Source organism: Natrix helvetica (assembly GCF_964273705.1).
Source record: "Natrix helvetica genome assembly, chromosome: 1".
Lineage (NCBI taxonomy): Eukaryota > Metazoa > Chordata > Lepidosauria > Squamata > Natricidae > Natrix > Natrix helvetica.
Genome location: NC_138548.1, coordinates 371,999,918 through 372,019,793, shown reverse-complemented (window position 1 = coordinate 372,019,793; position 19,876 = coordinate 371,999,918). Strand labels below are relative to the sequence as shown.

The window sequence follows — 19,876 nt, the reverse complement described above, 5'->3', positions numbered from 1 at the left end:
GCGCACCCGCTTCCTGCTTTCCTTTCCTTGCCAACCCGCGGACACGGGCTGGCAAAGGGAGTCTGCGCATGCTCACATCCGCGGTGAAGTTTGGAGTGTGCCAGTACTCCGTTGCTTCTGACGTTCCCCCCGCTCTCTTATTAGCGCGAGAAGGGGACCATTTCCGCAGGTGGGGAGGGGGGAGTTGTGCAGAGACCGAATTCCTGAGTTGGTTTATATTGCCATAACTCCCTCCCTCTCCCGTGACAGAGGGGGTGGTGGTAAGATGTGGGGGTGTCTGGCTCAAACCTCCACACTCCAGGCCCTTTATGTTTCTTTCAAGAGACCTAAGTCGCAAAGCGTATTTAAGTGCATATCTCCCAAGCTGGGAAGATGGGAAGCTAAGCAGGGATGGGAGACCACCAGGAAATATCAGGAATATAAGGGTCCCGCAAAGAAACTCAGAAGATTAATATTGTAATAACGTATTAATCAGTATTCAAAAAAATGGGGCTAATATGTGTATAAGTGTTAGATTTTTTTCTTTTTTAATCCATCTTGTTTTTCTTTAATTTTGGGGAGTTTTTTATTTTAATCTTTATGTATATAGTTTTTTTCCTTTTTCAATGCTCTTGTCTTGATTGTTTTGTGTCTTTGTGTTTTTTCTTTAATTTTTTGAAGTGTTGTATTTTAATCTTTTTTTTAAATGCAATTAGAATTTTTTTTTAAAAAGAAAGAAGATGGGAAGAATCATTGAAGACCAAAGGAAAACAAATTCCTGGAAAAAGTGCTCAGATAGATGTGACAGAAAAAAAGTGTACATGAAAAAAATAATTTAAAAACTACTGAGATTTTTCCGGGTTTAGAGATGGAAGAAAGGAAAGAATGGAATAAAAGTGTACAATTGGCACAAAAACCCACCACTGTAATAAGAAAGCAAGAACCTACCTAATTTTGTAAATATGATTTGCATTCCTGTCCATTAATATAAGTAACAATCTCAGGTCCAAGAACAGAGTTTATACTTTGACAAAAATAGACCAAACAACAATCTAGAAATAAAGGGGATTTTCTTAATAATCAGAGCTTCAACCTGCAAAGCTGAACATCTTGCGGTAATTTATAAAATGCATTGCTGAGATCAAAATCCACTCCTGATACCAAACTTTCCAACCTTGTTTTTTTTTTAAAAAAATCCTCATTTTGAAGTGAAACACCGGTTTTGTTGTCTTTAGCATCTGTCATCATGCTTTATGATGCCATAAAGAGCCACAGTGGCGCAGTGATTAGAATGCAGTACTGCAGGCTACTTCTGCTGACTGCTAGCAATTTGGCGGTCTGATTCTTGCCGGCTCAAGGTTGACTCAGCTTTCCATCCTTCCGAGGTTGGTAAAATGAGGACCGATTGTTGAGGGCAAGATGCTAACTCTGTAAACCGCTTAGAGAGGATGGTAAAGCAGTGCGAAGCGGTATATAAGTCTAAGTGCTATTGCTATTTGCTCTTCCTGGTGTCCTTAAACAAAGACACTTCGTTACTGTTCTATAGTTCCTGCTTTTTCAACCGTCTGCATGGAAAGTAGTTGCTCCTTTGTCTATGTGTTGTTAATTTTAACCTCATTGCAATCTTTATGTATTCTGGGTCGTTGCAGGAGTTTCTTATCAGTTGAAGGGGGGGGGGAAAGCCTGTGGAGCCCAAATTTGACATGTGTAACATTTTATTTAGCTCTCTATTATACTCATTCCTTTTTCTTTCTCTTTATTATGTAAGGGGGGGGGGTTCAGGCTTGCCACATTGTCAAGGTAAGGGGGGAGGAGCAAATAGTGAGGATTGTTTTGGCTAGGTGAGCTTCTTTTCCCATGGAAGCAGAGGCTGCTCCTGCTGAGAACGGAAGGTGGAGTTTGAAGACACCGGACAATGTGGATGGAGTGTTTATTGGAGAATGTGACTTTTGAGAGATGTTTCTAACTTACAATATAATGCGGTGTAACTCTAGTTTGTGTCAGATCCGGAATTACAACAGCCTTTGCCGATTTGATGCCTACCTAAATAAAAGAAATTTTGTTTTCGAAGATGGACTTTGCACATTTCTTCTTTGAACGGGTTTCAAAGTTGATTAAGCTCAACGGTGAACACTAAAACACGCTGACATTTCTAATGCTTAAGAATTTTACGATTGTTCCTTAATATGCCAGCAAAAACAAATACAAATGAGCAAATAATCAGGCAGATAAATACTATGTAAATCATCATTAAAGTCAACAATTCTATTGATTCAAAAGTGAATCCCGTTTTCTTGGCTGCATTATGAATGTCATGAAGAAACATTTGATCTGTTTTGACTCTTTCCATTCCATTTCTCCAAAGGATCCCTGCAATTTACTGCTTTGGGAGAGGCTTGTGTTCTCTATTCAATGCATGGATTTATAAATCTTGTTCCCGTTTCCCTTTAGTTGCCTTTTTTCCAAATCCCAAGCAGCTCGGATACCATCAGTGTAAATATAATGTTAGAGGGCCCTTTTGTCCCAATGCGTTGATAATTCTCCAACTTGGGCTCCTTCAAAATTGCCTTTGGTTTTTGTTACCTTATAGCATATCTCCTGCAAATTGGGACAAAGAAGAAACAGCTACTGCATTTTCCTTCCAATGGCTTCTGAGTACTGTGCACACACCTTCCAGTCAATCTTCAAGCCCAGACAGTTTTCATGACAATTTTGTTCAGAAATGCTTTGTTATTGTCTCTTGCGTAGGACTGAGTGCGTGTGACTGACTTCAAATAATTCAGCTGGCTCTCATACTTATGAAAGAACTAGAATCTCAGGGTGAGTTTTAGGGTTAGCATCTTTAACCACTGCACCAAACTGAAACAGTATGGCGGGGGTCCCCCATCTGTGGGCTGCAGCTCACTACTTGTAGCCTATTCGCAACCGGGCTGTGTGAGCGGCAGGCGCCGGCTTTTGCAGCGCAATTCGTGTGAGTGGCATCACAAGGACTTCTCTCTTGCATGGGTGGAGTTGCGTGTGCCTGCGCACCGGCCTACCAGTTATGCAGTCAGATCAAGGGTGAAATTCAACAGGTTCTGACAGGTTCTGGAGAACCAGTAGCGGAAATTTTGAGTAATTTGGAGAACCAGCAAATACTTTACTTTTTACTTTACTTTTATTTAGATTTTTATACCGCCCCCTCTCCCCAAAGGGACTTTGGTTGGCCCCCGGGTGGGGAGGGAATGGGGACTTTGCAGTGTCCTTCCCCTGCCACGCCCTCCAAGTCACGCCCACTGAACCGGTAGTAAAAAAAAAAGCATTTTACCCACTGAGTCAGATTCCCCTCCCACCCCCCAATCCGGGCCACAAAGCCACCTGCTCCTAAGGCCTAGTTTGACACCCCTGGTTTAGAGCAATTTAGTAGATCTTTCTACATTTTGAAGTTCTTTCCACATTCCATGCAGTTATACAAGTTCTCCTTGGTGTAGATCTGAAGACGACTGCTATGGCTGAGGTTCTGTCCCCTTCACCCAAAACATTAACATGGTTTATATCTCATGTGAACCCTTTTATGGGAAGTAAGGTTATCACTCTTGCGGAAAGTCTTCCCACATTCCAGGCAGGTATACGGCTTTTCACCGGTGTGAATTCTTTTATGGGAAGTCAGGCTACTATTCATAGTGAAACTCTTTCCGCACTCCGTGCATTGGTACGGTTTCTCCCCTGTGTGGATTCTTTTATGAGTAGTGAGAGAACCGCTTCTCCGGAAGTCCTTTCCACACTCCGTGCATTTGTACGGTTTCTCCCCCGTGTGGATCCTTCTATGGGATGTAAGGCAACTGCTCCACCTGAAGCTTTTCCCACATTCTGTGCATTTATATGGCTTTTCACCCGAGTGGACCCTTTTGTGTTCACTCAGATTAGTGGCATTCCTGAAATTCTTCCCACACTCCGTGCATTGATACGGTTTCTCGCGGGAGTGGATCCATTTATGGCAAGTAAAGGAACTCAGGTCAATGAAGCTCTTTCCACACTCTGTGCACGTATAGGGTTTCTTCCCCAAATGGATCCTTTTATGCAAAGTAAGATCACAGTTGGTACTGCAGGTCTTTCCGCATTCTGTGCATTTATAGGGTTTCTCCCCTGTGTTGATCCTTTTATGGGAAATAAGGTGACTGCTTATGGTGAAGCTCTTTCCACACTCTATACATTTATACGGTTTCTCTCCAGTGTGAATGCTTTTATGAAAAGTCAGGTGGCCGCTCTGGCTGAAGCTCTTTCCACATTCCGTGCATTTATACGGTTTCTCTCCAGAATGGATCCTTTTATGCAACGTAAGCTGACCATTCCGACTGAAGTTCTTGCCACATTCCGTGCATTTATATGGCTTTTCTCCCGTGTGGATCCTTTTATGAGAAGTGAGCTGTCCGCTCTGACTGAAGCTCTTTCCGCAATCCATACATTTATACGGTTTCTCGCCTGAATGGATCCTTTTATGGGAAGTCAGGGAGCTACTCTCACTGAAGCTCTTTCCACACTCGAGGCACTGATACGGTTTCTCCCCCGAGTGGGTCCTTTGATGGGAAATAAAATGGCTGCTGCTGCTGAAGCTGTTGCCGCAGTCCGTACATTGATAGGGTTTTCCTTCTACATGGATGCTTCTATGGAAAGCAAGAGGGATGTCCCACTTGAAACTTTTCCCATCTCCCATGCATTCTTCTTGCGTCTTTTTCATATAAATACTGGGGTGTTCACAAACATCCGATTCCTCTCTAATTATTTCTCCAAATGGGAAACCTATTCCTTTTTCTCCCTGATCTCCTTGGATAAGGAAAAGATGGACATCTGCATTTTGAGAAGTAGAGGAGTTTTGCAGGTCACCATTTAACTGGTTTGCCTCTGGCCATTGTGACCCTTGCTCATTTTGAAGCGCCTTTTCTCCAATTTCACTTTTGACTGTTTGGAAAGCTGTCTCTTCGTAATTCTCATTCTCCCGTCCATCACCTGTTGAATCAAAAAAGAAAAAGTCCATGAGAAATTGAAAGCACAACTTGCGAGTGCTATTAGGAATCAAGCCCCATTAGCTGCCTCTTTAGTTAGTATTTCTCTGTTAAGGTCAAGGTTCCCCTTGCATATATGTGCTAGTCGTTCCCAACTCTAGGGGGCGATGCTCATCTCCGTTTCAAAGCCGAAGAGCCAGCACTGTCCAAAGATGTCTCCGTGGTCATGTGGCCAGCGTAACTAAATGCCGAAAGCGCAGAGAACGCTGTTACCTTCTCACCAAAGTGGTGCCTGTTTTCCTACTTGCATTTTTACATGCTTTCTGCTAGGTTGGCAGAAGCTGGGACAAATAATGGGAGCTCACTCCATTATGTGGCGCTAGGGATTTGAACTGCCGAACTGCCGACCTTTCTGATCGAGAAGCTCACTGTCTTAGCCACTGAGCCACTGTGTCCCTATTTCTCTATTATTCCATTTTTATTTTTGGTCTTTTTATGACCTCATAATCCCTTGCTTTGGGGTAGAATCAGGGCAACTGAATGAAGCTGAATGTTTTACTGGCCGGATGCCCTTCCTGTCTCCAATGCAGAGTTCGCAGCAAATATTCTTTGTGTCCAGAGAAATAAATATCTGCCACTACCTAGGATCGTACTCACAGCCTCCTGATAATGAGGCGAGAGATCCAAATCTAGGCCACCACAACTCTCTCTTTATTACCCCATTCCTGCTTTTAAATCTTCCAGTCCTTCCCTTCCAAGGTCCCTATGCACACATTCCTTCAGCCTCATGACGCTCAACTATACTGAAACATTATGTTACTTCTATCAGTGTATCTTCCGATTAGCGGTGCTGGGGATTACTGTTGGAAATCTAAGCAGTTGACAAGTGTTGGCTCCATCTTGTCCTATTTTTCTTAATATTTGGTTTCAAGTATGAAGAAAGCTGTCAAGTTAAATTTAGATTAAAAACAAGAGATGGATGCCATTGCTCTACAGAAAAATCGACTTGGCATCTAAGATTTCATCTATTTTGGATGAAGTCACATGCTCTGAATAAACGTTGTACAGAATTGGTTTGGGGAACACCAGCCTGGATATGTCTAATTTAATAAAAAAAGGATTAGGAGTGACATGATAGCATATTCCAATAGCTAAAGGGCTGCCACAAAGAAGAAGGGGTCAAACTGTCTTATAGAGATTCTTAATCATCCAGATCATGGTTGCCTGTTGTGACCCAGCAGGAGCCGTTGGAGCTGCCACCAGACTCCGACAGTGAGGGGCCTTATGACTCGACTCTGGAAGATGTGGAGGACCCTGGACAGGGTTCCGACTCTGAGCAGGGATCAGAGAGGCTGGTTGGACACCAGGAGACGCCTGAGGCATGGAGCAGTGGTGAAAGCCAAAGGGAGTGTGCTCCTGACCTCATGCCTTGGAGCAGTGGGGAGGAGACAAGGGAGGTGGTTCTGGATGCCTGGCAACGGAGGGCTAATAGACGTAAACAACAGCTTCGCAGTTGCAGGAGATAATTGGACCCATGTGGTTGCAATTACGCTCCTCTCAAGACTGTATAAAAAGAAATGACTTTGCGCAAACTCTTTGCAGGAATCAACTTATTTACCAGAGCTGGAGAAGCTATCAGGCCTTGTCTTATCTTGGCAGGCTGGATTGCTGACAAGGTCTAGTTTGTGCTGGATTGCTGCCAAGGTCTCGTCTGTGCTGGATTGCTGCCAAGTCTAGTCTGTCTGTTAATAAATCATCGTGCAGTATCTTTGTCTGGGCGTGTTTGGTGTATGAAGAGGGGGGGGGGGTCAGAACAGTTGCCCCACAGGTGCTTTTCAAGAGGCAACTGGACATTCTGGTTTTTCTTTGAAGACATTTTGCTTCTCTTCCAAGAAGTTTCTTAAGCTCTGGCTGGATGGTGACCTTTCATTCCCCACCATCCAGTTAGAGCTGAAGAAGCTTCTTAGATGAGAAGCGAAATGTCTTGAAAGAAAAACTAAAAAGTTCAGTTGCATCTTGAAAAGCACCTTTGGGACAAGGGGTCAAGCTATTCTCCAAACCACCTGATGGCAGGACAAGAAGCAATGGGTGGAAACTAATCAAGGAGAGAACCAACCCCAAACTAAGGAGAAATTTCCTGACAGTGAGAACAATTAATCAGTGGAACAACTTGTGAATGCCCCAACACTGGAGGTGTTTAAGAAGAGATTGGAAAACCATTTGTCTGATATGGTGTAGGGTCTCCTGCCTATGCAGGGGTTTGGACTAGAAGACCTCCAAGGTCCCTTCCAACTCTGTTATTTGCTATTTCCTTTATAGTAGAAAATATCATCCCCATCAATTTCAAAATAAAATGAAGACAAACCCTTCTTACCCAAGGTGGCCAGATTCCTAGCGTTTTCCAGCATGACCTCCCTGTATAGATTTTTTTGGTTGAAATCCAGCAGAGCCCATTCTTCCCCGGAGAAAAATACAGCGACATCGTCAAAAATCAAGGGAACCTGAAACAGGAAGAAAACATTCCCCTATCAGTGAAGAGGTACTGGAAGTATTTACATATACTTCTTTAACGAACAAGTCCCAATACCAGAGTTTCTCCTTCTGCTCGATCACGGCTGTCAAACTCCTGTGCAACAGGCTTGATGCCTCATGCGCTGCCCACGCCCACGCCTGGTTTAGCGAAGGGGAAAAAGTCCCGATATGTCATGTGATGCCACTGTAACATGAGTTTGACATCCGTGTGCTAGATAAATAATCACATCCTACAGATACATTTTGCAATACTAAACAGGAGAACTCAAGCTAAAGCTAAAGGTTCCCCTCGCACATATGTGCTAATCGTTCCCAACTCTAGGGGGCAGTGCTCATCCCCGTTTCAAAGCCAAAGAGCCAGCGCTGTCCGAAGACGTCTCCGTGGTCATGTGGCTGGCATGACTAAACGCCAAAGACGCACGGCACCCTGTTACCTTGCCACCAAATACGGATTAGAGGGGAGTTAATGAAGTGAAAGAAGTTGGCTGAATCCCATCTTGGATGAAATTGGATGCCCCTTGAGTCATTTTAATTTGTTGGGGGAGGGAAAAATCCTCCTACCTGAGCTGGAAGAATAACTACTGTTTCTGCTCCTCTATGAAGAGGAGATATTTCCGCAAGTAACCTCTGTAGTATTCCATTCTCTGAGAGTGAGATGAAAGAGAAAATATGTATTTTAGAAACATTAAAAAAAATCACACACAAAACTATTTTTGCACTCAGGCCTAAGGTCTTTTTCCAAAACAAGGTAATAAAATAACAGTAGCTCAGAAACTGGTAGTCCTTGACTTGCAAGCACAACTGAGCCCAAAATTCCTGTTACTAAGCCAGACAGCTGTTATATGAACTTTGCCTCATTTTACGACCTTTCTTGCCACAATTGTTAAGTGGATCACCATAGTCGTTAAATTAGTAACACGGTTAAGTGAATCCGGCTTCCCTATTGACTTTGCTGGTCAGAAGATCACAAAAAGGGGATCACACCGCTGGGGTTTTTTTCCTTAAAGGGTTAGGGGTGTAAGTGTCTTGTAACTTGACAGCTTTAAGACTTGCACACTTCAATGCCCGAGTTCCTGAGCCAACATGACTAGAGGAGGAATACTGGGAGTTGAAGTCCACAAGTCTTAAAGCTGTCAAGTTTGAACGCCCCTGGATTTTTTCCCCTAAAGGGGTTAGGGGTGCAAGGGTCTTGTAACTTGACAGCTTTAAGACTTGCGTGCTTCAAATGGCAAAAGTTTCTGAGCCAACATTTTGTTTGCTGAGCAAGAGTGTTGTTAAGTGAGTTTCACCACATTTTACAAGTTGGCCACGCCCACCCAGTCACATGACTGCCAAGCCACTCCCACCCGGTCACGTGGCTGGCAAGCCACTCCCACCCGGTCACATGACTGACAAGCCACTCCCACAAAGCAGGCCACACCCACAGAAGAGGTTCTAAAAAATTTGGAAACCCACCACTGGACTATAGGGATGCTGCAATGGTCGTAAGTGTGAAAAACAGGCATAAGTCCTTTTTTCCCAGTGCCGTTATGTTAACTCTCGAAATGGTGAGCCTCCGGCGGGCTGTCTCGGGGTTGCAGGAAGATTGAAACGCACGGCGTGGGAGGCTGACAGGAAAGAAGAAGCTGGCCAACGACCAGCTGGAGAGCAGAGCAGCGATCAGAGGCCCGTGATGTTTTTAAAGCTCCACTGGCAAGCCGGTGCCCCGACAATCAGCTGGAGTGCACAGCTGGAGAGCAGGCCAGCATCAGAAGAAAGGAATAGTCCCAACAGAAGATTCCAGGCCTCTGGAGGAGTACAGCAGCCATGTGGGTGGGGCAGACGCATGCAGGAGGGGAGGGTTAAATTGGCGGGAAAGCAGCAACGGTTATTGCTGCCTTCGTTTTGGTCGCTATATGCCAATATTTCCAGGCCCGCCAGAATTAAAAGCAGTTAATCGAACCTTTTATTTCTGCTTCTTGGTACTGGAGAGTCGGAAGAGTGACACACAACTTCGAATGGTGACTAAATGAACGCTTGTAAGTCAAGTCAATTGTTGCACTATGTACGGTAGTATGAATGTGGGAACCATTCTTTACCTGACGGGATATTCTTAGATGGCTCTTCCTGGGAGCTCTCCCCCAGGTCCACCTCCCGAGAGGGATGCAGCACGTCTCCCAATGCTTTAGAGCGGTCAACGGCCACCTCCACGAAGGGCTCCTGAAGCTGAAATAGTAATCGAGAGAAAAGAATGCATTTCTGCCCAATGCTTCCAATCCCAGGGCCCCTTTTGGAAGCTTTTCACATGTCCCGGCAAAGTTACCAAAAGGAAACAATAACAGAACAACAGAGTTGGAAGGGACATTGAAGGTCTTCTGATCCAACCCATTGCTCGGGCAGGAAACCCTATATCCTTTGTCCAATCTCTTCTTAAAAACGTCCAGTGTTGGGGCATTCACTAAGAGGCAAGTTGTTTCACTGCTTAATTGTTCCAAATGTCAGGAAATTTCTCTCCTTGATTAGTTTCCATCCATTGATTCTTGTGCTACCCTCAGGTGCCTTAGAGAATAGTTTGACTCCCTCTTCTTTGTGGCAACCACTGAGATATTGGAAGACTGCCATCATGTCTCCCCTAGTCCTTCTTGTCATTAAACTAGACATACCCAGTTCCTGCAGCCGTTTTTTATGTTTTAGTCTCCAGTCCCCTATCATCACATCAGAAATGATATTGTTGCCATTACAGAAACTTGGTAGGATGAAACCCACAAATGGAACATACAGCTAGAAGGATTTAAATTATTTAAAAGAAATAGACCAAATAAAAGAGGAGGGGTTGTACTATATATAAGAAATAACTACATCTCTACAGAAATAGAGCACAACAATGATGAGAACTATCTTGAATGCATTTGGGTCAATATTAAAGGTTGGGAGAGAAATGACATTGCCATAGGTCTAAACTACAGGCCACCCAACCAAGCAGAGGAAGAAGATGCACTTTTTGCTAGTCAGCTAACTAAGATATTTAGGAAGCACACCACAATAGTAATGGGGGATTTTAACTACCCTGACATCAACTGGGAAACAAACTCTGCACCAAGTGGAAGATCCAACACGTTCCTAGCAAACCTAGCAGTCAACTTTATTTCCCCAAAAGTAGAGAAGGGAACAAGGGGATCAGCCATATTGGCCTTAATTCTCACTAACAGAGAGAAATGATAGAAGGTGTTGAAGCCACAGGAACCCTGGGGGCAACTGACCATGCAATATTGGAATTCAACATTATGCAAACACAAGTACTAGAACAAACTAGAATCTTGGACTTTAAGAGCGATAATTTCGATAAACTTAGAGAGAGCTTGGGAAGAATTCCATGGATGAGAATCCTCAAGGGGAAAACAACTCAAGAAGCTTGAGAAATTTTGAAAAATGAGATTACAAAAGCTCAGTCTAGCACAATACCAATGAAGAAGAAAAATAACAGCTCCCCCAAAAAACCAGCATGGCTGCATAAAGAACTCTCTGACAAATTGAAAGACAAAAAATATAAGTATAAAAAGTGGAAAGAGGGAAACATAACTAAGGCAGAATATCAGCAAATAGCCTGGGCCTGTAAAGATGAAGTGAGGAAAGTTAAGTGTTAGGGTTCTAAATACCATGCAGAAATAAATCATTGTCCAAGGCAAAACATCCTTTAAGGTCCAATTTATTCCGCAGGCAATTTAGCACGGCTATGGAAATTTCAACTCTGAATTACATCCTGTAAGTTCACCCAGTTGAAAGTTCATGATCTCTCCCCACACCCACAAATCCATCACATGTTCCAATCATCATCTTCCACGCTGGCATGTACACCCATCTTCTTCCGGCCAGGTGTCGAGATGCGAAGACAAAAGATGACCTTGGCTTCTACAAAAGAATGTCAACAATCCATTCTACAATCCTACTCCTTTCTATTCCCCCCTCCCAACTACTACACTATTGAAACAGCATAGAAAATTATAAGAAAGTGTGGCAGGCCAAAGATCCAAAAAAGAATATAATTACAGGCCTGACATTAAGGCTCACAATGAAGAAAGGCTTGCCACAAAAGTAAAAAATAACAAAAAAAAGCTTCTTCCAACATGTTAAAAACAAGAAAAAAGTTAAGGAAACAATTGGTATTGCTAGGAGAAAGTGGGAAGAAGGTGACAAGCAACAGGGAGACAGCACAACTATTTAACTCATTTTTTGCATCTGTCTTTACACAAAACAGTCCAACCTCTCAAAAACAGCACCACAAAAATCAGATTAGGAACACAAGTTGAAATAGGGAAGAAAATGGTAAGTGAGCTCCTGTCTACCCTAGACGAGTTCAAATCACCAGAACCGGATGGATTACACCCCAGGGTTCTGAAGGAACTGGCAGACGAGATCTCAGAACCACTGAACTATATATTTCAGAGATCCTGGAACACCGGGGATCTACCAGAGGACTGGAAAACAGCTGATGTGGTTCCCATCTTCAAAAAAGGGAAAAAAATAGATCCAGGAAACTACAGACCTATCAGCCTGACCTCAATACCAGGAAAGATTCTGGAAAAAATAATCAAGCAACGAATTTGCGAACACCTAGAAGCAAACAAAGTAATAGCCAAAAGCCAACATGGATTTGTCAAAAACAGATCATGCCAGACTAATCTTATTGCATTCTTTGACAAAGTGACAAAATTAGTGGACCAGAGGAATGCCGTCAATATAGTTTACTTAGACTTCAGAAAGGCATTTGATAAAGTAGACCATAACCTACTACTAGATAAAGTAGAAGAATGTGGGTTAGACAGCATCACCACCAGATGGATTTGTAACTGGCTGACCAACCGCACTCAACGTGTAGTCCTCAATGGAACAGCATCTACACGGAGGGAAGTATGCAGTGGAGTTCCCCAAGGCTCTGTTTTAGGCCCAGTACTCTTCAACATCTTCAGCAACAATTTGGATGAGGGAATAAATGGGGAACTCATCAAATTTGCAGATGACACCAAGCTGGCAGGAATAGCCAACACTCCAGAAGATAGGCTTAAGATACAGAAGGATCTTGACAAACTTGAACATTGGGCACTATCTAATAAAATGAAAGTCAATGGTGAAAAGAGTAAGGTTCTACATTTAGGCAACAAAAACAAAATGCACAGGTACAGAATAGGTGGTACCTTGCTCAACAGTAGTAACTGTGAAAGGGATCTTGGAGTCCTAGTGGACAACTATTTAAATATGAGCCAGCCGTGTGCAGCAGCTGCCAAAAAAGCCAACACAGTCCTAGGCTGCATCAACAGAGGGATAGAATCAAGATCACGTGAAGTGTTAATACCACTTTATAAGGCCTTGGTAAGGCCACACTTGGAACACTGCATTCAGTTCTGGTCGCCACGATGTAAAAAAGATGTGGAGACTCTAGAAAGAGTGCAGAGAAGAGCAACAAAGATGATTAGGGGACTGGAGACTAAAACATATGAAGAAAGGTTGCAGGAACTGGGTATGTCTAGTTTAATGAAAAGAAGGACCAGGAGAGACAGGATAGCTGTGTTCCAATATCTCAGAGGTTGCCACAAAGAAGAGGGAGTCAAACATAAGTGGAGGGAGCGCAGGGGGGGTCGTGTGCAGGCGTGCCGCATTACATTATGCGCTCCCTCCACTTATGGCACGCGAGCCAAAAAAGGTTCGCCATCGCGGGTATAGGGTTTTCTGCCTAGACAGGGGGTTGGACTAGAAGACCTCCAAGGTCCCCTCCAACTCTGCTATTGTATTATTGTATCATGGCTCTATGTGTGTGTGTGTGTGTGTGTGTGTGTGTGTGTGTGTTCTAGTATAACTCTGGAATGCCTTGAGCAATGACTTATCCTCAGAAAACAAATACTGTGGGGGTAGGACACCCCTAAGACCCCTTAGTGTATGTGTTCTGTTAAGATACAGCCTGCTGTGCCTTAAAATGGCTTCTACTGTACTACTGTAAAATGGCTTCTATTGTACAGCGCAGTGGAGTTGCCATGGTAACGGCTTCACAGTACTCCACAAGGGGGCTGGTAATGGGGAAAATCCAACATTACACATTATGTTTGGTCCGGACATTTTCCCCCTATAAATAAATACCTGGGCAATGCTGGTTTATTGGCTAGTAATAAAATAAAACAATAAATTATTTTATCAGTCAATAATAAATTTATAATATCAATAAACATTTTATAAATAAACATCAATAAACATTTTATAAATAAATAAATAAAATAAAAATAAGAAACTCTGCTACTGATGTCATGAGTTTCCCAGAAGGGAGACGTTTAAAAATTCAGTAACCATCTCCGACTCTTTCGGTTACACCTTGGTACACCTTCTTACCTGCAGTTGTCCCTGCTCCTTCTGCTCTGCTTTGCTCAGGAGGAAACCTTCTGCCAGGGCTACCGCTTGGGAACTGGTCTCGGCTCTACATTCCTGGATCCAGCTCTTCATCTCCAGGGGCAGGATAGCCAAGAACTGCTCCAGGACCAAGAGATCTAACATCTGAGCTTTGGTGTTTCTTCCGGGGTTTAGCCACTGACGACAAAGATCGTGTAGTTGACTGCAAACCTCTCGTGGCCTGTTGGCCTCCTTCCCACAGAGATGTCTCAAGAGTTGCCACTGACCAGCCAAACTGGCCTTTTCCTCCTCTTGGTTCTTCTGGCCAATTCTCTCGTCTTTCCACTCGGGCTGTGAAGTACAAGCAATTCTTCCATCCTCCGGGAGGTACCGCAAATCCATTTCGATTGCTTTTTCCAATAGAGGTAGAATCTTCTTTGTTTCCTCTTGGTTTTCCATGTTCCTTTTTTGACAGGGTGAAAACTGTGCCAAGTGGCCCTCGGCCTTCTCTCTTCATCTGCTCTGGCTCTGCATAAAGAAACTCATGAGCAATACAAGGTATTTCCAGAGTAGTACAGGTAGTCCTCAACATACGACCACAATTGAGTATCTAGGCAGCCCTATTGGTACAACCACTGATTTCTGCCTCCACAATAGCTCAACATAAATTTGTAGATGATGTCATTTTGTTATTTTTTCTAGTTGTTTCTCTTCAACTTATTATATTATTATTATTGTTGTTGTTGTCATTGTCTGTTTGACTCATTAAACATGAAACTCAAGTCAACTGAACATTTAAAAATGTATCACAAATATAATTGCCTGGCAGTGATGGTTGTTATGGGTTCCTGCCAGCTTCCTAGGTATCAACCAAGTTATCTTCTTAAAATGTATAATTATGATGATGAAGTTGCCTTTGCCTGTACAAAGGGTGCTTTTGTACCAGATGCAAATTCCTTGTGTGTCTAATCACACTTGACAAATTCAATTCAATTCAATGTCTACAGAGATTCTCAATTGTCCGGGTCACGGTTGTGCGAAGCTGCTTTTAAGAAAAGACAACTGGACTTTCTTGGGTTTTTTTCCCCCTTTGAGAACATTTTGCTTCTCATCCAAGTAGCTTCTTCAGTTCTTTAGATGAGAAGTGAAGCGTATTCAAAGGGAAAAACAAACAAACAAGAAAGTCCAGTTGCATCTTTGGGACTTGTCCTTCGTCTAGCCAGAGCTCCATCCACCCAGTGGCCACTCATCCCAAGTGTCATCAGCAAACCCCAAAGGTGCTTTTTCAAGAGGCAACTGGACTTTCTGGTTTTGCTCTGAAGACCTTTCGCTTCTCATCCAAGAAGCTTCTTCAGCCAAGAAGAAGAAGCTGAAGAAGCTTCTTGGATGAAAAGCAAAATGTCTTCAAAGAAAAACCAGAAAGTCCAGTTGCCTCTTGAAAAAGCACCTTTGGGATAACCATGAATCTCCAAGGACTCTCAGCAGCATTCTTAGACACAGAATAACTTTACTGTCCCTTTAAATGTACACTAATCGGCATACAGTAAGCATGCTACCTTTCCATTCATGCCATTGGGGAAGCATTTCAGACACACACATGGGCAACCCAGAGACAGAATAACAGGACACAGTAACAGAGTTGGAAGGGACCTTGGAGGTCATCTAGTCCAACCCCCTGCTCAGGCAGGAAGCCCTATATTTCTATTACAGACAAAGGGGTGGTCCAATCTCTTCTTAGGAGACCAAGGAGCCTCCATGAAATGGAGAGAGAGAGGACAAATGGAGAATCAGAACCAGAATAGAGCTGGAAGAGATCGTGGAGGTCATCTAGTCCAACCCCCTGCTCAGGCAGGAAGCCCTATAGTTCCATTACAGACAAAGGGGTGGTCCAATCTCTTCTTAGGAGACCAAGGAGCCTCCATGAAATGGAGAGAGAGAGGACAAATGGAGAATCAGAACCAGAATAGAGCTGGAAGGGACCTTGGAGGTCTTCTAGTCCAGCCCCCTGCTTCAAGCAAGGGATCCTATACCAACAGGAGAGTTAGGGTCTGGATGTAGGAAAAGGCCAGGCTCCTGGAGGGCCTGATCCTGGTGGTGCAGGGGGGGGCACCTTGCAAAATGCAAACTTCAAATCACCCCCCACCTCCATTCCCCCCCCCCTTTTTTCCTTATTGCAGAAGCCTTCTCTTCCCACCGTTTCCCCCAGCATCCCCAAGAGTTTGTCTCACCTGCCTGGAGATTTGTAGATTGCTTCCTCCTTCGTTGGTCGGAGGGGGGTGTCTTATGGGGGGAGGGGGGTCGTCTCTTTCGCGGGAGAAATTTCCCCCGCCCGCGAGGAGGCCGCAGGGGCTGCACGAAGGTAGGGGGGGAAAGGTTTCGGGGGGGGAAGACTTTGCCGGGCGCACCCGCTTTCTGCTTTCCTTTCTTTGCCAACCCGCGGACACGGGCTGGCAAAGGGAGCCTGCGCATGCTCACATCCGTGGTGAAGTTTAGAGTATACCAGTACTCCGTTGCTTCTGGCGTCCGCCCCGCTCTCTTATTAGCGCGAGAAGGGGACCATTTCCGCTGGGGGAGGGGGAGTTGTGCAGAGACCGAATTCCTGGGTTGGTTTATTTTGGCATAACTCCCCCCCTCCCGTGACAGAAGGGGGGGTGGTAAGATGTGGGGGTGTCTGGCTCAAACCCCCACACTCCAAGCCCTTTCTGTTTCTTTCAAGAGACCTAAGTCGCAAAGCGTATTTAAGTGCATGTCTGTATCTCCCAAGCTGGGAAGACGGGAAGCTAAGCAGGGATGGGAGACCACCAGGAAATCTCAGGAATGTAAGAGTCCCGCATAGAAACTCAGAAGATTAATATTGTAATAATGTATTAATCAGTATTTTAAAAAGGGGTCTAATATGTGTATAAGTGTTAGGGTTTTTTTCTCTTTTTTAATGCACTGTTTAAAAATGTCTTACTTGTTTTGTTTTTCTTTATTTTTTTTAGTTTAATCTTTATGTGTATAGTTTTTTTTTCTTCTTCAATGCTCTTGTCTTGATTGTTTTGTGTCTTTGTGTTTTTTCCTTAATTTGTTGGAGCTTTGTATTTTAATCTTTTTTTTTTGAATAAAATTTGAATTAAAAAAAAAACTTAGAAGATGGGAAAAACCATTGAAGACGGAAGGAAAACAAATTTCCTGGAAAAAGTGCCCAGATAGATGTGACAGAAAAAAATTTACACCAGAAAAACAATTTAAAAACTTGAGATTTTTCCACGTTTAGAGATGTGAAGCAGAAAGGAAAGAATGGAATAAAAGGGTACAACTGGCACAAAAACCCACCATCATTTTGAAGTGAAATGCCATTTTTGTTGTCTTTAGCATCTTTCATTGTGCTTTACGATGCCACAAAGAGCCACAGTGGCGCAGTGGTTAGAATGCAGTATACTTCTGCTGATTACCGTCTGCAATTGGTCAGTTCGATTCTTATTGGTTCAAGGTTGACTCAGCCTTCCATCCTTCCGAGGTGGGTAAAATGAGGACCCAGATTGTTGGGGGCAATAGGCTGACTCTGTAAACCGCTTAGAGAGGACTGTAAAAGCACTATGAAGCGGTATGTAAGTCTAAGTGCTATCGCTATTTACTCTTCCTGGTCTCGTTAAACAAAGAAACTTTGTTAGTGTTCTATAGTTCCTGCTTTTACAACAGCCTGCATGGAAATAGTGACTACTGCCGGTTTGCTCAGGGACGTTTGCTCAGGGGCATGCGCAGAGCAACTAAAATTGCTCTGCGCATAAGCAAAAAACAAAACAGGAGAACCGGTTTGGGGCGTGGCAGGCCTGGGTTGTTGCCGGTTCCAGCGACCCAGGCCGCCAGGTTACTACCAGTTCAGATGAACTGGTCTGAACCAGTAGGGACCTACCACTGAAGTAGTTGCTCCTTTGTCTATGTGTTCTTAATTTTAACCTAGTTGCAATCTTTATGTATTGTGGGTCGCTGCAGGAGTTTCTTTTCAATTGAGGGGGGGGGGCAGCCTGTCAATCCCGAAATTGACATGTGTGGCCATTTTATTTAGTTCTCTATTATACTCATTTATTCCTTTTTCTTTCTCTTTACTATGTAAGGTTTTTTTTAGGCTCGCTCCATTCTTATCATGGGGGTAGGAGCGAATATAATACAATTCAATAGCAGAGTTGGAAGGGAGCTTGGAGGTCTTCTAGTCCAACCCCCTGCCTAGGCAGGAAACCCTATATCGTTTCAGACAAATGGCTATCCAACATCTTCTTAAAGACTTCCAGTGTTGGGGCATTCACAACTTCTGGAGGCAAGCTGTTCCACTGATTAATTGTTCTAACTGTCAGAAAGTTTCTCCTCAGTTCTAAGTTGCTTCTCTCCTTGATTAGTTTCCACCCATTGCTTCTTGTTCTGTCCTCAGGTGCCTTGGAAAATAGTTTGACTCCCTCTTCTTTGTGGCAACCCCTGAGATATTGGAACACTGCTATATATAGTGAGGATTGTTTTGGCTAGGTGAGCTTCTTTTCCCATGGAAACAGAGGGTGCTCCTGCTGAGAACGGAAGGTGGAGTTTGAAGATACCGGGCAATGTGGATGGAGTGTTTATTGGAGAATGTGACTTTTGAGAGATGTTTCTAACTTCCAATATTATGTGATGTAATTCCAGTTTGCGTCAGATCCGGAACTGGAACAGACTTTGCCAATTTGATGCCTGCCTAAATAAAAGAAATTTATTTTGAAGATGGACTTTGCACATTTCTTCTTTGAACGGGTTTCATCACTTGGAAGCCTGACAGTTCATCTACTTTGTTAGATAGGGTGAATGGAAGAGGCAAGACTCAGGCTTCAGCAACAATAGCTCTTTATTAAGTGACAACTATGTACAATCCAGCAAAGACTCTGTCTGGCAGCAGCCCTTTTATAGGGAGCTGTCAGACCTCTTGACCAATCACATTTGAGTATTGTTCCCGCTGGATCAGAGGACCTTGGTGAAAACTACCATACTGGCTATCAGAATGTAATATACTTCATAAATATTGCTAGGTTCGCCAGCTGGTGAACAATCGTTGGGAGGCCGTTGGGTCAGAACCGTTCTGAAGGGATGGTGAAGAAGGAGAGGTGTTTCGGGACCGCGAGGAGCAAGGCAAGCTTCTCAGCTTGTCTGAAACAAGCTCTCTAGACTGGCGGCGGGGATGGTAGCCATCTTCAATGACCGCTCTGAAGCTGGGGCATCCGGACCAGGTTTAGAGGAGGAGCAGTGATTGGACAAAGTGTTGGGACTGGGAAGGCGGCTGGCCGACCCAAGAGTAAAGAAAAACTTAAATTTGGGCCTTTAAAAAATGCTTATCCAGAGATTTAAAGTAGCGGCTAAGTGGCGCTTGGAAAACGAAGGGAGGGAAAAGAAAGGGAGAAAAATTGTGACTGCCCAGGAAGATTGTGGCTAAAATATTTGGAACTGGAACATTTAAAATAAAATAAAAAAAGAAAGGAAGGTCGCAGAGAAAATAGAAGGACTTAGTGTGAGTGGATTTGGGACTTTTGAAAACGATGACAAATGATTGATTTGACTGATTGGAGGATCGTAAAAGCCATCTACTGGAGGAAAGAGAACATCTGGCAACAAATAACAGTGGAAAAATTCAACCTTGAAAATAGAAAAGATAAGAGGAAGTCCCTCTAAGGAGTGTATGGCCTTTTCTTGTTGTTTTGACTCAGTAGTTTTGCTACTGCTGAGAAAGAAAGCTAAAATTTTTGAAATGGACTGATTTACTCTGGGACTGGATATTACAGCTGGAAAAACTTGGAAACAAGAGAGACTTAATTAAGTGTGGTAAAATACCAAAATATCAAAAACTTCTTCAACTTGAACATGGAGTGTGGGATGTTTGAAGAAATACTTGTAATGTTAAAAGATGCACGTTCAACACTAAAAGGTATTAAAGAACCAGAAAAATCAGTGAAATGCATAGAACAGGATGTAGGAGAGGAATTGATAAATACAATTTATCAATACAAATGAGAGGCAAAAGACTTAACATTGGG

General features: G+C 43.5%; 1 protein-coding gene across 1 annotated transcript; it reads right to left on the bottom strand.

Moving 5' to 3' along the window:
- Window positions 1–1,907: 1,907 nt before the first annotated feature.
- On the bottom strand, window positions 1,908–16,212 carry LOC309394262 (uncharacterized protein). Its single transcript, XM_081957188.1, has 7 exons — window positions 16,073–16,212; window positions 13,848–14,372; window positions 9,572–9,698; window positions 8,055–8,137; window positions 7,336–7,462; window positions 3,177–4,965; window positions 1,908–3,121 (listed from the first exon to the last, which is right to left on the bottom strand). The coding sequence occupies exons 2-6, from the start codon at window positions 14,301–14,303 to the stop codon at window positions 3,500–3,502; spliced, it is 2,259 nt and encodes a 752-aa protein (XP_081813314.1). The 5' UTR covers window positions 14,304–14,372; window positions 16,073–16,212; the 3' UTR covers window positions 1,908–3,121; window positions 3,177–3,499.
- Window positions 16,213–19,876: the final 3,664 nt, after the last annotated feature.

Coding starts and splice junctions, on each gene's coding strand:
- LOC309394262 (XM_081957188.1), bottom strand. CDS start 14,303: ATGGAAAACCAAGAGGAAACAAAGAAGATTCTACCTCTATTGGAAAAA. Junction 9,699..13,847: donor AGGAGCAGGGACAACTGCAG/GTAAGAAGGTGT, acceptor TTACTATTTCAG/CTTCAGGAGCCCTTCGTGGA. Junction 8,138..9,571: donor ATCTAAGAATATCCCGTCAG/GTAAAGAATGGT, acceptor TCTCACTCTCAG/AGAATGGAATACTACAGAGG.